The 16,656-nt window shown below is 40.6% G+C and overlaps 1 protein-coding gene across 1 annotated transcript; it reads left to right on the forward strand.

The window, feature by feature from the left end:
* Positions 1-1,594: 1,594 nt before the first annotated feature.
* Positions 1,595-16,570, forward strand: LOC145898774 (diacylglycerol kinase eta-like). Its single transcript, XM_082987385.1, has 15 exons — positions 1,595-1,759; positions 3,269-3,410; positions 5,072-5,113; positions 5,474-5,599; positions 6,560-6,595; positions 6,879-6,997; positions 7,968-8,122; positions 9,713-9,935; positions 10,296-11,185; positions 11,592-11,742; positions 12,222-12,343; positions 13,757-13,906; positions 14,228-14,339; positions 14,825-14,977; positions 15,281-16,570. The coding sequence occupies exons 1-15, from the start codon at positions 1,649-1,651 to the stop codon at positions 15,317-15,319; spliced, it is 2,571 nt and encodes an 856-aa protein (XP_082843511.1). The 5' UTR covers positions 1,595-1,648; the 3' UTR covers positions 15,320-16,570.
* Positions 16,571-16,656: the final 86 nt, after the last annotated feature.

Consider the following 16,656-nt stretch of genomic DNA (forward strand, 5'->3'; position numbering starts at 1 on the left):
TTAGCGCACTGTTTACTCAATTATTTTTTAAGGTTGCGATGCAACAACGCAATCTCCCCCAGGCACCAAACCACGTCACTTATATCGCTTTCGGATGCGGTCACGTGTATCGCATCCACTGCAGGACCAACAAATTTTCAACCAGAACGAGACAATAATCTTATGCCAGATATTTTTTTATGCCACACACACATATTTTTAGTTTTCAAACAAGGAAAAAATTATCCGTGCATTTTCTGTGTGGGTTTTAGTACAGCTGAAGTAATGCAAATTAAACATGTTTACAACAGGAAATGCTTGCTTTGAGTTGTAACTACTCACTTCCTGCAATTGTGATCTTTCATCGCAGAATCGATAACGATTGGTTGTGTAGCCCTTGTTGCTATACTTATTTGCGATTGGTTGTGTAGCCCTTGTCGACCATACTTATTTGCATAACAACTGTCGGGCAATGGAACGACAATTGAAATTGAGTGACTCAGCAGCGCCACTATGCGTCGCATCACGCACTTCGAGCGTTTTGCCACTTCCGGCGCCCAACTGGAGCACAATACGTGACCAAAGAAATTGCCGCGGGACGGTTTTGGACTCTTAGAACCCGGCATTACTTTTATAAATAAATGTGCGTTGTTCCAAGTATCGTATTGCTGTAAAGGGCATTTAGTTGCAACCAGCAGTCTGTTGTTGGTGCAGAGACAAATTTCTGTAGTTGTTTATCTCGTCGTGTTATGTTGCGCACGCTAATGTTTATATTGCACTGCTGAGAGTGGCATATTGAATGCAGTACGTTACCAATAAGGTATAAAGGTATTTAGTGACATGATTATGCAACCCATGGGTCAAATAAGGCGTTGCTGTGTTTCAAAAAACTGTTTGAACGTTAGCCGGTTACAAACGTAGAAAAATGCAATTTTTAATTCGTGAGAAGGATAAGAAAGGTTCCTTTCGTGATCAAAAAATAAATATAATTGATCTTTTATGCTAAGACGCTTCTTTAAGGTACTTCCGAGGTGCGGAATTGCAATGTGTAAAATGATCAGTCTTGTGAACGTTGACGTTTGCCGTAGGAACTCATGCGTAAAATGACGTCATATCTAAACAGCTGTTGGTTGTGAAGTTGTGAAATTTGTGAGTGATCAATGTAGTTTTATTCCAAATACCTTTGCTGAACGTTATACATATTATTCCCCTGAGGTATACGACAAAAGTTTTAATTTGTCCTGGAGTGAAACTGCCTTTTATTTGTGGTTTTTGCTTTTCAGATTAGTTTCTTTTTCTTTCATTGCGTTTTTTTTAATCGCTGCGCTTTATTGTACAGCAATAAATACTAATAAAAGTCGTAAATGGTCTCATGTTTATTGTAACTGTGATCTATGAATTACGTTTATTTATGCTAATCAATTATTAGTGATATGTACTGGATATTTTCCCCAAGCTTTTGGAATGTATGATAAATGTTTTATGTAATGATCATCAGTGATATCAATATACATTACTCCAGTTAAGTAACTTCTTGTAGCTTTTTTCCCAATGTCAACATTTTAAATACTTGGTTGAATATTAAAGTCTAGGTTTGATTGTATGTTCCAGATCCAGACTATTGATAATGTCTGTTTAGTTAATTTTCAAAAAGTATCTCTGTGAGAAAATGAATATGATGGCTTACAATGGAACGAGAAGCCATCCACCTTTGCGACGACAAGTTCCAAACAGAAGTACTTCAGTCCATTCAAATTCACAAGATGATTTCTCTGATGAGGTGGGTTTTTATAATTAAAAGTGTAATTAAAACATACAAAAAATAACAAGTAAAAGGTTATAGCAGAACATTCATTATGTCAATTTCTGTAAACCAACAATTATCAACATTATGTGCATGGCATAAATTGTAAAGCACTATTCTTATGCTGAAATGTGTGGGGTTGTAGTGTCATGAAATCCTGCATTTCATAATAAAAAAGTGCAAGGACAGCAACACATGATATTTTATGCAGCTCCCTGCTGTCCGTCACAGCTATTTTTAGTGCCAACTGTATGGCCTTCTCTCTGTATTGTGCAGTAATGCCACTGTGCTGTTTTGTCCCTGTGCTATGTAATGGAGTGGATAATGGCAGTCATCAGCTAATTGCAGCTAGTGGATCTTGTTAAGTGCTTTAGATGTGAGGAAAAAGACATAAAATCCTGGTGGCAGATCAAGTGAATAGATAAAAGGCCTAAATTTTGTATATCTGGTGCACAGTTTGTGTAAACAACAAGAAAATTTACAAAATGTGTAAACAACAAGAAATGCCATATTACCACTAATTAAAGTTGCATTATTTAAAAGTTCTTTGCATGAAGTTTTGTCTCCTTTGTGACAGTGGTTTTAAGCAAGATGCTTATCAAATATTACATGTAAATTGGTGTTATTACGTATTGCACCATAAAACACAATTGATTTTTTTCATTTTATGTATTGATCAGTGTTGCTTTTGCCTGCAGTCTATATATAACTCAGGCCTATCCAATTCACCAGTCTATTTGCGCCGCTCTATTTTTGACTGTTGTTTGCAGAGAATTTTGGCTTCAAACATGGCAGTGAAGCATACACGAACTGTTGGATTGCAGAAAAAAAACAATTTTCAATGGAGATTAGCATTAGCAAGTTGCTGGGAAAAGCGATGTAATGGTTTGTCAGAAGTGTGTTAAAATTTTATCTGTCTCATAACTTGTGCAAATAAGTTACATACATGACCTATGCACCCAGGAAAGCAGCCTCTTACTGAATAGGTTAATTCCTACTGCTGCAGAGCTGTAATAAGATCAGATGAGGCTGTGATGTCACTTCAAGGGAAGTGTGATAGAATGAGGACTGAGAGGTACATTCACCAAACTGCATACCCAGGCTTTCAGAGGAAGTGTCGTACACTATTAATGACAGACATGCAGCAATATAACAAGATAATTTTACAGCTAAACAGTGCATTGCCAGGGAGTGTACAACAATATACAAGCAGGGTAGTTTACAATTTTACCTACAGGTTGGTAATAGACATGTGAAAGTATACATGTATGACACAGATGTATGTTTGTAATATGAGAGAAACACACAGATCTCAGACCAAAAAGAAGTACTCAAAATCATTATAGGCATCAATGTTAACAGTTGCAAACATCAATTCTGTTTGTTGTTGGACAGGCTATTTTAATTTATTATAGCACCTTTTACGTAGAAAAATGAAAGACATGTAAAACTTTGCCTTGGCCTTTCAATTGGTCATGTAATTAGGATCAATACAAAGAGAATCCACATCCAAGCGAGATGCCATCCACAATGGACTTACCCCCTGGGATTTTACTGCCTGTTTCATTTGTCTCTGTACCTGTGAAGGAAGATAATCATGTCACTTTACGGCAACAGGTGATCAAAGGTAGGTCCAATATGTATAATTGCTGCTACTGTGCATTAATTATGTGCTGTTGGATTTAGTAACTATAGGAACGCTATAGTATTGCTCAAAGTGAAAATAGAGTGTAAGGCAAATGTTTGCCCAAGTTATGACGTCATTGTGGGCAAGTTTGACTTTACAGCGCTTTATCGTGTTTGTGTTGAATGTTTGACTAGGATATATATTTAGCATCAAGTCGTAGCTAGCTTATTTGTCAAGCAATTGAGCAACCCACGCTGCTTCATATGAGTAAAGAGCATACGTTGGCCATTTGGTAAGGTTAAAGTTAGAAAATAGGAAACATTCCATTGGTAAAATTTCTGAATACCACAGTGTTACAAATAAATTGCTTGCTTAAGAATGTTTTTTGTTTAAAGTTCAAGTGATTTTGTTTTCTATTTTCCACAAAAAAAAAGCTGATTGGAAAATGTTTTATGTTTTGTAAATATCCACAAAAAATTGAAACTTTTTTGTCTTATCACTGGCAAAAGGCTTCATCCAGACAAAGTAAAAACAACTTTTTTGTAAGTTTGGATAATTTACTTGTTGTCAATTGCCAACCCACAACCTAAAACCACATCAGCTAAGTTGACTAAATCAGCATTAACAACTGATTGATGAGTGCAAAAATAGATGCGTAGGTACGGGAAAGTAGATATTAATCACTAAAACTTTGCTTGTCGGATCATTAACTGCAGGCTTACTGCCAACAGTTAGAAAATTATTTTGAAATATTTAGTAACTGGCACACAGGTAATATGAGTGAATGATAAGGTTGTGAGCATTCTACACTTTTTTAATTATTTATGTCGTTGCAGTCTATATTGATAGATGCATCATAATACACAATCAGTAAAACTGCAATTAGTAGGTGACTATCCCAAAACAGGTACGATTTGTGTTAGTTATTACACAATTTTGCCATATCTTTAAATAAATGCTGCATTGTTTTGTTTAACTCATTGTCGATCAATCACTGAAACTCCAAACCCATTCATAAGTTTCAGAGTGAAAAAATGGAACAGTTTCCTCAGTAGATGACATAGGCTAACAGTCAAAACAGTGCAGTGTTAATGATTAACCCAACAAGCCTGGCGCATGAGTGGCGCATGAGTGGCAATGAAAAGCATTAGTTTATTTTACAGGGAGTTTTTACAAGTGTACAAAAAAGGCAAGAAAAGAAAGACAAATTTTACAGGAATGAAGTAATATGTTTAAATTTACATTGTCCCAAAAAATGCCGGATTTGTAGACATCCTCTTTAAGTCAGTTGTAAATTTCGCACAACTACTAAAAAAGTTGCGGACAAGTAATTCTTCTTCTAAACTAAACCCAATTATCATTGGATTTTTCATGGATTGGTTTTGGAGAAAATCAATACGTTGAACAAAAAAGGCTGGAACTAGGGGATTAAAGTTCACACACAAAAAAATATGAAAGTCGTGGCACACACTTCCCTTAGCAAACTTAACTGTCGGCTGTATTTATAACCTGATGGCAAACCCAGTGCAGGCCCAGTTTGCCAGAATCTGACACAACGGCAGGAAGTTTGATATTACAATAGAGTCATAAATATATTATGTTTTTTGGTGTGGTTACAGTGCAAGGTTGTTTATTAAATAGTTCTCATGTTTGTAACATAGGAACCATGTCAAGTGACCAACAGAACAACACTGTCAAGACATGTAAGTTTGTGGTTATTTTGTGACAGAAAGCAATCTTGAAAAAAAAGTAAAAAAATAATTGTAAAAGTAACATGCATGAAAATTATATTGATATATTAATTTTGTTTCAACATGGTATTATGGAATGTTTTGCAGTGTGGCATACAATTTCTTGTCATGTGGTAATTATACAAGTGTCTTGAAATGAATGTAAATTTTAATTGTTTTTGAAATACTTTTGTGGTGACCAAGGCAAGACATCAAAGAGCAAAAATCGTTGTTTTCTTTGTAAGAAACCTGTTGTTCTACATGTAATCAAAAAATCTTGGCATCATTGTTAAAGCCCAACTGAGGTCTTACCAGCTGTGTTTTTTCTTGCAGGGCACCACAAAGCTATCAGGCGAAACTTGTCCAAGGCGAAAGAGCTGGTGTTGTTTGTGGGCATACTTCCCGAAAACCTGCCAGTGGCCCGTTACGTAAACTACGCAACACAATGTACTAAAGTTGGTAAGTGGCAAATATAGCGTACAGGCGATGGTTTCTGTTTCGTGTTTTCGCGCCAAACAATGCGTGGAGCCACGCAACTTGAATGCGTCCCAACACTTTTGGAAGAGCCCACGGTGACGCACAGGCCCACGCACGTCACGTTTTCGCTTTAACGGAAGTTTCGGTTGAGCCGCGATGTATTAGGCCGTCCACTTGACGTAACAAGCGAGGTTAATGTATTATACGTGGGGGAAATGAAAAACTATTTTTGTGCGTTCCAAAATAGTTGTTTAAACTTCCAATCGTGACGCGATGTCCAATCAACTTGACCAATGTACGATTTCTATCATATGAGCAACGGTCAATAGAGGTATCTGCCAGAGCTAATTGCAATGCATTTTTCATAGGGTTGTAAGTCGACAGAAACGTCTGCTTGTGACGCTCAGCTTATTGTCCCTTTTAATGACCAACTGCGCTGTAGGTAGTAATTAGGTTGCTCAATTTTGCCGCTTTACGCGATTCTTTTTTGTGCCAAAAACCTACACCCACCGGCGCATGCATTTCTTGCGTCGAGCAAAACTCATTCCTGTTGGCTAATAGTCTGCCTTCAAGTTGAACAAATGTGTGTTGACGTCACAAGAGATTCATGCAATCGAATGTTTTAATTATTTCTAACTTTTGCTCTCCGTAATGCGTTGGCGTGCACGCGTTCCTTGTTTGTTGCAAGTAACATTTATCTGACCCAACACTACATACCCATCGTTTCCAACTTAACACATGAAAGATGTCAATCTTTTCCCACCCGGGTGATTTTAGTGTTGTAAATACGGCGATGTAATGTTTAATGGTTTGGCAGTTGTAATTTGTTAAAAGCCAGCGTAATATTGCGGTTTACCATATATATGTCGTTTATCATCAAGATGTGGATTTTGTGTGTTTTTGTGCATATATCACGATTTTACAAATCGCCTTTGTTTGCAGAGAAATCATCAATCGGACCAGTCTTTCCAGCTCTTGGTGAGTAGCTTGCTCATCAGCCTTTGTCGGTGTTACGTGGTTGTGCTATACAGACCGATGTCGTTTTTGTTTAAATTTTCTATCCACAGTAATCAGTACAATACGCTGCCGCCGTTGGCAAGACTGTGGATGCAAAATGTCGTCAATTTACCCAAAAGTCTTGTGACATTCCGTGTTATATTTAGTGCCCTAACCTTAACCAACAATCATATCCTACAGGATGTCGCAAAAAGCAATTGCAATTGTTAGGTATTACCAAGGAACATATCTGTGTTTTGCGTAGGCTGTTTTTTCATGACGTTTTCAAGCGGCCCGGCTGCATCAACTGCACTCAAGCTCTTCCGAGTGACACGATTTCAAGGTAGACAACCAGAGCTTATGCTACTTCCTTTTATTAACATGGTAAGTGAAGAGCTTTATGCACCTTACCCATCTACAGTATTACCCTGTGTTGAAAAGAAACGGTCGTGTTTTTGTTGAGCTATTTGAGAAACGGTTAAGGCAAGAATGTACACATTTTTTACCACAAACGTATATTCCAAACTGCATTTTCTCACTGCTCATCTTCAAACAAGTTTGTTTGGTGTCTGTGCCTTTTTTCCGTCACTGCAATTGTTGTTAAATCCTTCACAAACCATATTTTCACAACGACACATGCTTATTCGATTTAAATCCTTTCCAGGACCATTCTAATGTAATTTCCCGTCTCCTGAGAGTGGATCAGAGTCGGGCGCAAGTGGCCCCCGACCCCTCGGGATAAGTGCCAGTGGCGTCACAGTTTATCGCGTGGCGCTGTAAAAACGCGTTAACAAGTTTCGATGCCACGCCGCCTTAAACCACTACAACGTGGAACACGAAACGCGATGTTTAAACGACGCATGTTATATTGCCGTTAGTCCCATATTTGACTTTACGTGAAAGTGATAATGAAACACTCCTAAACACGCGTTTAGTTTTCGACCATTGCCGTCACCAAATATGTCAGTAAACCTAATCTGATCTTCTTCACAATCCAACGCGGAATAACCGAAACTGGTGGACGTGTTTGTTGCAGTTAAAATTTCTGTGTCTTTTGTAAACCAAAACTCTGGCGCATTAGAAGGAGAATGTAGTAAATTTTCATCTCCAGCATTAAAAATAAATATGGTAATAAAAGCAAACCGTTTAGCTATAGGTGCCCAGACCGATAGACACATGCCCACGCAAAACCGTGCGCAGTGTTTAAATGACGTCATGTGGGTAATCCTTATTGCCCAAAACATGACGCAGACGGAAAACTGGAAAACCAGAAAGTTGCACGTTGTTTTACCGACACAACGGAAAATCAGATATGACAACTCATGCGTATTTGTAACTCCGGGCATTTCTGCAGCCGGCCATCAACCAGACAAGAGAGCACAACCCTCTACTCGTCTTCATCAACCGTAGAAGCGGGGGTGGACAGGGAAGTCAACTCTACGACCTTTTACTGGAGGCTCTCAACCCGTACCAAGTATTCTTAATGGAGAAAGGCGGTGCGGCCCCAGGGTACGTAAAATTTGTGGAGTAACACGCGTTTTTTCTTCTTTGAGCTGCTGCAAGACCTCTATGTGCTATTGGGAAACAGTGTAACTGCCTGCAGCTCACAGCCCACTAATTGTCTCATTGCCTGTACTTGCTTTTAAATAAAAGGGTAAATGTTGTGAAATAGGGTTTTTGTACCAACAATATGTGTATCTGGTATGACGTGTGTCTGGTATGACGTGTATCTGGTATGACGTGCCGGTTTATTGTGGCATCTCTGACTCTCTCTATGGCAAAGTTTCTCAAAATGTGCGCCGCGAGAAATTTTATTCAAAATGTCATAGACTACCACTGCATTTGTCTATTTCCTTAATGGAATTAATTGAAAATAAACAAAGTTCGGAACAAAAGCAACCCCAAATCAAAGCATTTCGTTCACCTATAACCAGGACCACGTGTTGTTTCATTTAAATCTTGAACTGACTTAAAAGTTTTGTGTGCCGAAAACGAATTGAGAGGATCCGAGTCCGCGAGACTGAAGAATTAAGAATCCCTGTTATGTTGTATGCAGTGTCAGTGGTATCGTTACAGCGAAAAATGTCTACCCAGTGCAGCATAACATGATATAGAATCACGAGGACAGATTAAAAACTTTCTATGACTTTTGATCACGGTGTTTTAATTATTCCGCTGTTAAGTTTCTAAAGATAGCTTGCTATAACAACTGTTTAATCCGAATGTAATTAATTTGAAACCGCGATTTACGTCGCAGCCGACCAGAAACGCAATATCGCCGTCATTAAAAAGTAATGAGTTGCCAAACAACAAAACTCAACTCCCGAAACTCCCCATGGGCTCGACGACCAATGCGTTCATGCCGACAAGAAACTGCTTTGCTTCCGTAACGATTTGCGGCCCCTCGTAGACACCTCGCGCATGCGCACGAACACACGCCTGCAACATGGCAATTCCCCGTTGGATTAATGAGGGTCCCGATTTAGCATTCGGCGGCTTAACGATTGCTTGTAATAAGACTGTGTAGTTTAGTGGAGGCAGCCCCGCTGACTGTCGTGTTTACGTTGCTCACTCCCATGGGTGCAAATTTCCTATATCCATTTAGTCGCGGCGCTGAACGAGTGGATTCCGAGCCTTTCTTGCTGTATCCGGGGTATCAAAGGCCTTTTTGGTTGTAACTGCACATGTTTGACTGGTATTGACGTTTGTACGATCATATGCATCGCAGACATGCAGAAAAATTGCTTCACGTTTTTTACATTCTTTGCATTTTTTGGAGCGAAGTTCATCACCATTGTTTTCAAATACTTCACTTTCGTTATAACGCTTGTTTGCTTGTCTCTAATATTAATGACGCTATCCGGGATTTCAATCAGTTTTGCTGAAATCCGTGCACTTTCTTGCAGAGGAAATGCAAGTCTGTCTGCATTTTTGCGGGGCGTATCGGCTATATATAGACATAGGTTCCTCAGTCAGTCGTCATCTATAAATAGGGCGGCCAAATTTCCAAAATATCTTCACTAAACTTACATGTTAATTTTAGCTCCGTTCTCACGGTTCCTACATATTTATCAAGTTTGCGTTCAAATCCTCTTTCAGGTTGTATTCATTTCGCAAACTTCCCCGTTTCCGAATCTTGGTTTGCGGAGGGGACGGCACGGTGGGTTGGGTTCTTTCGCACCTTGAAGAAGTCCGCAAGCACCTCGCCTGTCAGAACCCGGCCATCGCCGTTCTTCCCGTTGGCACGGGCAACGACCTTGCTCGTGTTCTCGGATTCGGTTCCAGTTGGGGAGGAGAGAGTGTCGCGAGCGTACTTTCGCAGGTGAGAGAGTCATCGTTGTTTGTTTTCTAGGTGTGTCCCGCTTTTGTTGAGCGGCGAAGCGAACTGGATGTGGAAAACTCTCAGAGCGGTAATCGAACGTTACCGCGTGTCTTTTTTATCTTTGTCACGTTTTAGATTTTTTAAATGTCAGTGATATTAATTTGGATATCAAATGGAAACCCCTCAAACGTAACACTCATATCTGGATGCATGTTTTGAGTAGGAGTTTACCGAATATTCACTTTTTAACTCTTTGGCTGCGCAAAAGAGTAAAAACACTCACGTGCTGAATGAAATCTCTAAGCAACATATGTTTAACAACGGCAGAAAAAAAAAGAAACCACCTATACCTTTGCTCAGATCCAAGACACACAGCCAGTGGAGGTTGACAGATGGAACATCCTGTTCGACTCCCACGACTACCAGCGGGAACTGCTGGACGGCCCGAGTTCCGAAGACCGCCCTCTTCTTCTGTCCGATGCGGTCTCCTTCGATCACATGGAAACGGAATCAGATCCGGGTCCTGCGTCTTCCCAAAAGCCCAACCCTGAACCTGTGCAACTGGTTATGAGCATGGGCGGACATTTAAACGGGCACGGTGCGAGCAAGGTACAGAGGAGCAGTACGCCGAACCTTATGCTAGGTCTTGTCCCTGTGTTAAGCCCTTTGAGGGGAAACGAAACGTCTGGCGATTCCCTGGACCCTGGTGACCGAAATCGAAGGGTGGAGGAAGCCGTTATTGCATCGAATGTTAACGAAGACTTGATCAGCTTCGCGGACGCGGCGCCGTTAGATTCCGCTCCTTCGACGATTCAGGCCGACAACTTCTCCATGGAAGAGTCGGAACATCACAGTGTTGAGATCGATCGTATGAGATACGAAGCAGGGGATGGAAATGTGGAGAGTTCCGAATCAGTGAAGCGGCGAAAGAGCAAATTCGGTTCAAGTACCCGACACCGAAGGCTGGTTCATATTCTCAGTCAGAGCGACCTGGATGCAGCAGCTTCCAATCCGGAGGAGGTACAACGAGTAAAGACACCGGAGGAGGACGAGCCGGATGATGCCTCCTGGGAGGAAAAACTAACTCAGCTCCGTTTAAACATCGCGAACTCATCCGAAGTTACAGAGCACTCCTCCTACAATTTCCAACAAACTTCAGAGGTCGTCCACGCCACAACGGATGCTGGAGCAGAGGACGAACTCCGTAGTTTGGATGAGGAGACCAACGACAGCCTATCGGAGCTACCTGGGTATGTCCAGCTTTGAATATGTTTCCGACTTGCGGTAGAGGTTGAAATAACTGGTCACTGTTGGTTTTAGCGTTTATTGTCTCTTTTTGCTTTCATTGTTGTGAAAGTTTCAGCGTTTATTGTCTCGAAGGAAATATTTGGATCGCACACCTACTTTTTGCAATTAGTTTTTTCTTGTGTTGCTGTCACTATTTTCCCTAATCTGTATTACTCGTCTGGATTCGACATAAATGGTCATTAGCCTACTTTACTACGAATAAAAAACGAGACGGATTTCCAACCTTTCAGCAGCCGCTGACGCTTGCGTCACTAATTCCATGTCTCTGATGGGCCCCCAAATATTTTCTTGACAGTTAATTCTGCTTGTTTTGACCCAGAAAACACAATTAATGAATTTACGTCGCAGCCAATCGACCTACCGTCACTACAGTGTGGTGAGCGACTCGGTCGTTGCCACTAACTATCCTCACAACGACTCGATACGTGAGCGTTCGCGACGGAAAAAGTTTTCTCTCCCCGCCATTCCGTCCTACGATCAACCTGTCCAAGAAGTGGAAGTGAGTTATTAGTTTTTAAAGCAAACGACGTTGAAATATTTTTAATTTTCTCTGTCCCTGTGTCTCCCTTGCTTGGTTTAATTTTTGTGGGATGATTTTGTGATTGTGGATCAAGTAAAAGTGAAAATTGTTGCCAAACAAGTAATTGTGAAACTGTACTAGTCAAGTAATCCCGATGTCCAACATCATCGTTGTTTTATTGTGATGGCGAGCAAAAGTTATGGGAATAGCTACCATTTAACAACGCTTGGGTATCAGACAGCCAAACACAAACAGTGAAAAATTTTTTCGGAAACTTGTGATCGCTTCCAGTGTTTGGTTAACTCTTGTTTTTGTTTCCATTCAAAAATCACTTCAACCAGTTTCCGCCGCCGAATTATCGCATAAGTCACCACACCGACCTTAACAACTTCAAGAAATCCCTTAAAAATGTTGCGGGAAAAAAATTTTCCCAAACTAATGGTGGTCGTTGTGTGCAGGAGGCTCCAAAAGGTGTCAAGATGATAGCGATGAACAATTACCTGGGAATCGGAATTGACGCCGAACTCTCATTAGCTTTCCACCTCGCCCGCGAGGAAAACCCTGAAAGATGCACAAGCAGGTAAGAATTATATCATTTCTTTTTTTATCAACTGCTTCAGTAAACCTTCCAACATCACATTGGGGCCGAATACCGCAGATTTCCATAGTGGATTGCGTCGTTGGGCGGTCTAGCGGTGGCACGTAGCGAAAATATTACCCCAAAGAAAGTTTGCCGATTTTCGCTCGGATGAAACACAGCCATCCACGCGGTGACCGGAAAATCGTATTCCTTGCACTTGAAAATATGCGCAGTTATCTTGTTTACTGTTTTGTGAGTTTGAACTTCTGTATCATGGGACATAAAGAGGGTTTTAGTTTGGTTTCAAAATCAATCCAGTATCTCCACTCTCCAGCACAACCCAAACTCCCTCCAAAAACAGGTTGTTGCACCAACGTCTATATCATATATATTTTAAACTTCCAACTTCCGTGTGCTTCAGTTAGTTAATCTAATTGTCCTCAAACACGTCTCAAGCCATGAGAAAGTGCACGCGAGACGTTGGTGGTCGCAACCACAGTAGATTTCTCAACTGACAAATAAAAATAAATCTGCGATTGCCGCGAGAAAAATGCTTGATTTAAACTCCTGGGACCCACGCAGGCGAATTCAGATGAATTTGTCAGGCGATCGATGTTCAAATTGAGTTGTGTCGGTAGGGGTTTGCATTTGAAGGAAAATTGACCCTGTTTCGATTCTTAAACTTCCAGCAGACTAATTCGTTTCGTCCTAATCGGTTCTACGGTCGATTTGTGACGAAAAACGTAATAAATGAGGCATTTTTGTGTAAACGACTAACGGTCATGTAGTACATGCAAACCATGAAATATAAATTAATTTGCGGTATTGGATGATTCGGAGTAACGGGGAAAATAAATGACCACAATAACAAAGCAGCCAAATCTAAGTTTCCAAGTTTAAAATTAAATCCATCCTGTAGGTAGTTTTCTACTTCTACAAAATTGTTGTTGTTATTTTGACAAATATATATTGTCATTCAGTGGTCATGTAAATTTCTTTCGCTATCCGCATTTAAATGAACAGATTCGAGCGTGACCCAGCGTGACATGTTCATCACATGATACTCTGACCTTTTCACATCACACAATACCAGCAAATTAGTGTGAAATCAATCTGTAATGTGACCTTTTGCTTTTTCCTCTTGTCCCTAAATTTCTGGGCGCCCAAGATAAATTTAGTTCTTTTCATGTTCACCTGTGAACACCAAGGTATTTTAACGTGTAACTGTGAACACACACCAAGATCAGCCTAGGACGTAGCTTATACAAAGACCAATGCAATAAAATGACGCAATGCTATGCGGTTGAACTGTGTTTACCATACGCCGATCTATTTCTAGCGTTTTGACATACGTAACGCCAGACGCTAATTTTATGTCTACCAGCGACGCTACCTCTATTTGATAAATTTCAGATTTCGCAATAAGGCACTGTACTTCAAAGCCGGTCTCAAAAAGATGACGAGTCGTTCTGTGAACCTTAATAACGTCATAGACCTCGTGGTGGATGACGTCACAGTTAAGTTGCCCACCATCAAAGGTTTAATTTTCCTCAACATTGGAAGGTGAGGGTTTACGTACTATATTGTGTGTCTCGAGTTTAACGGACGAGGAATCGTATTTGGGTTGTTACATTAAACGTCAAATCTCCTTTCTTTGTTACATTATACGTTAAACATTTTACTGATTAAATATACCTCGTCGTAAATGAATATTCCTTAAAATTGCATACACGCTGTATCACTGTTCCGCTATATTCTAGCACGCAAAACATGTGATATCATTGCAAGTGGATAAGCACTAAAAACAGTTATCGTTACTTTTCCGGCTTTTATTTAATACTAGCCGAAGTACATTTTTAATGATGCAAATTTTGTTACGTATAGTTGGGGAGCGGGTGGTAACGCATGGGGGTCAAGCTCAAGCAGCCGATTCGCCACTCCATCAATGGGAGACGGAATGCTGGAGGTAATTGGTGTCAGCGGCGTTCCTCACATGGTAAGACCCTCGTCACGTGATTACTCCACACACCAGCTGTAGATAAACTTGAACTTCAGTGTTTCTGGTCATGTGTTTTAAGGGCTCGAAACAATCACAATCCCGCAAACTTGAAAAATTACATTTTAATTTTAATGCATATGTGGCCGCCAGGCGAGGCCCGAGGGGTGTGGTGCACCAGGGCCCTTATCGGTCTAGGGGTGCATAAATAGCAGAAGGAGCCCCACGAAACCATCGTTTGCTTTGAAACTATAATGGGTTTTTATCGTAATAGCTGGGTATCTTTAATTTCATAAGATCTTCAAACAATATGGCTTTTATACATAATGTAAACAATATCCAATCTACAGATTTCAACGCTTAAGTTTCCAAATTACAAAAATGTGTCCTGCTTTCCTCAAACTTCATGGAAACTGCGGGAAACGTTACAACCACGATTTGCCCCCAAACAATCCGTGATATACAAACCCTTCCTTTGTTTCCAGAGTCAAATATACAGCGGTCTGCGCAATGGAATACGAATTGCCCAAGGCGAATACATCAGGCTAAATTTGAAAGCAGAGGTCGCTGTGCAGGTTGACGGCGAACCGTGGATGCAACCACCCGGAAAAATAATCATCACTGTCGCATCCATACAAGTACGTGTACTGTGAGGCGTGTAACAAGCGTTCATGGAAATGTGTGGGCGACGACAATATATTTCCTTAGTTCGTATACATTTCTTACCACCGTAACGACCTTGTGACCTTTGAAAAACATTTTCAGGAGATCGGATGCAAACATATTATGGACACCTGCCGTCGAATTGTTTTTTAATTTATACGCACAAATCCTGTACTCACTATGTATGCTGTAAACAATAATTGCAGGAGATTGGTTATTTTCATCATGCTTACAGTTTTGAGCTTGTTTTGTATAACTCGTATTGATTTTTTTGTCAGGCAACCATGCTGAAAAAGGTCAAGAAGAAGGCCAAGTAAAAGCAATCTTCGGCTATTAGTGGTGAATAGCAGTCGCGCCGCGCGGACGTAGACTTGTGGAGGCTGAAGAAATGAACAATAATCCTCTGACTGGTCTGACACCAAACAATTCTGCCTTTAGAAGTGACAAAGATGCCAGTATTTTTGTTATCAATCGAAAACTATGCTCCCCTACCTGCTCGGCAGTTCACGTCCAACGGTGGTAGCGACAGAAGTAGAACACCAGTATTTCTTCAAACTGCAAATGCATGAATTCACTGTTTTTGAACCATCACTGGACATATGAGCTGCAATTTTTTCACCAGAAAGAACGGAATCTCGTACATTAAATTGTCGGGATAATACTTATGAATATGGGAGAGAATAGAAATGTTCTCTGGATATTCCGAAATCAAGAAAACAGATGGTTTTCGCCACCTTTCATTTTTCTAAACCTAATTGCTGCCTGACCCATCTGTACGATACGGTTTGGTATTCTGTTCGAAGTGATGAGGGCGTATTTATGATTATTTGCTTTCACACCCTTCAGCAAAGTCATGTGAAAATAGTATGAACCCAATTTGAAGTTTCATGTCGTGTTTTACACAAATTAGCTCAGCGGTCACGAGCCTTTGACAAGAGTTATTTGATGTTGAATTGTCCCGTTTCCTTCCCATGCATTCATATCACCACCGCCGTTCCAAGCCATTATCGACTTCCTCTCGCACTTCTTCCTTCCACCGCTCAGGCGTGACGTCTTGTTGATGACGTCAATTTCGCTGAATGTTACTGCTGCTGTTTCATGTCGTATTCTTTCCCGCGTACTTGTCAGTGTTACTGCTTTTTGACTGGAAAGTTCCGTGCTCGGGACGTTTTACTATTTTTGCTGCCGGAAGGACAACGCCATCTGGAGTCCATTGTCGACTATTATTATTATATTTAGTGGTGGGCACTTTGACCGTGAACTATCTTTCGGCAAGAAAGGCGCAGACGTCGTTTAAATCATTACACGTTGCATGTTAATGATCGTCACCACCTTGACAACCACATTCATAACAAAACCTTGGGGCACTTTGGTCGAGTTCTGTGTTCCACTTAGTTGCAAGTGAAGTCACCCGGTTTTAAACCGCTGTTTTTTGCACCGCCCTGTGATCACTGTCTACCTCCCCTGCATCTGATACTGTTGTAACTCGTGAATGTGCGCGTGTTGCGTTGTTCCTATATATTTGCCGTTTCCCCTTATTTTTGCTGATGAACCGAATAAATGGCAAACGCCGCGAGAAGTGGGTTGGTGATGCTGGTCGTGGTAACGTTGAAGTCTAGTATGGTTCGTAGATTCTTATTATACCACGCAAAGT

Source organism: Ascidia mentula, chromosome 1 (assembly GCF_947561715.1).
Source record: "Ascidia mentula chromosome 1, kaAscMent1.1, whole genome shotgun sequence".
Taxonomy (NCBI): Eukaryota; Metazoa; Chordata; class Ascidiacea; order Phlebobranchia; family Ascidiidae; genus Ascidia; species Ascidia mentula.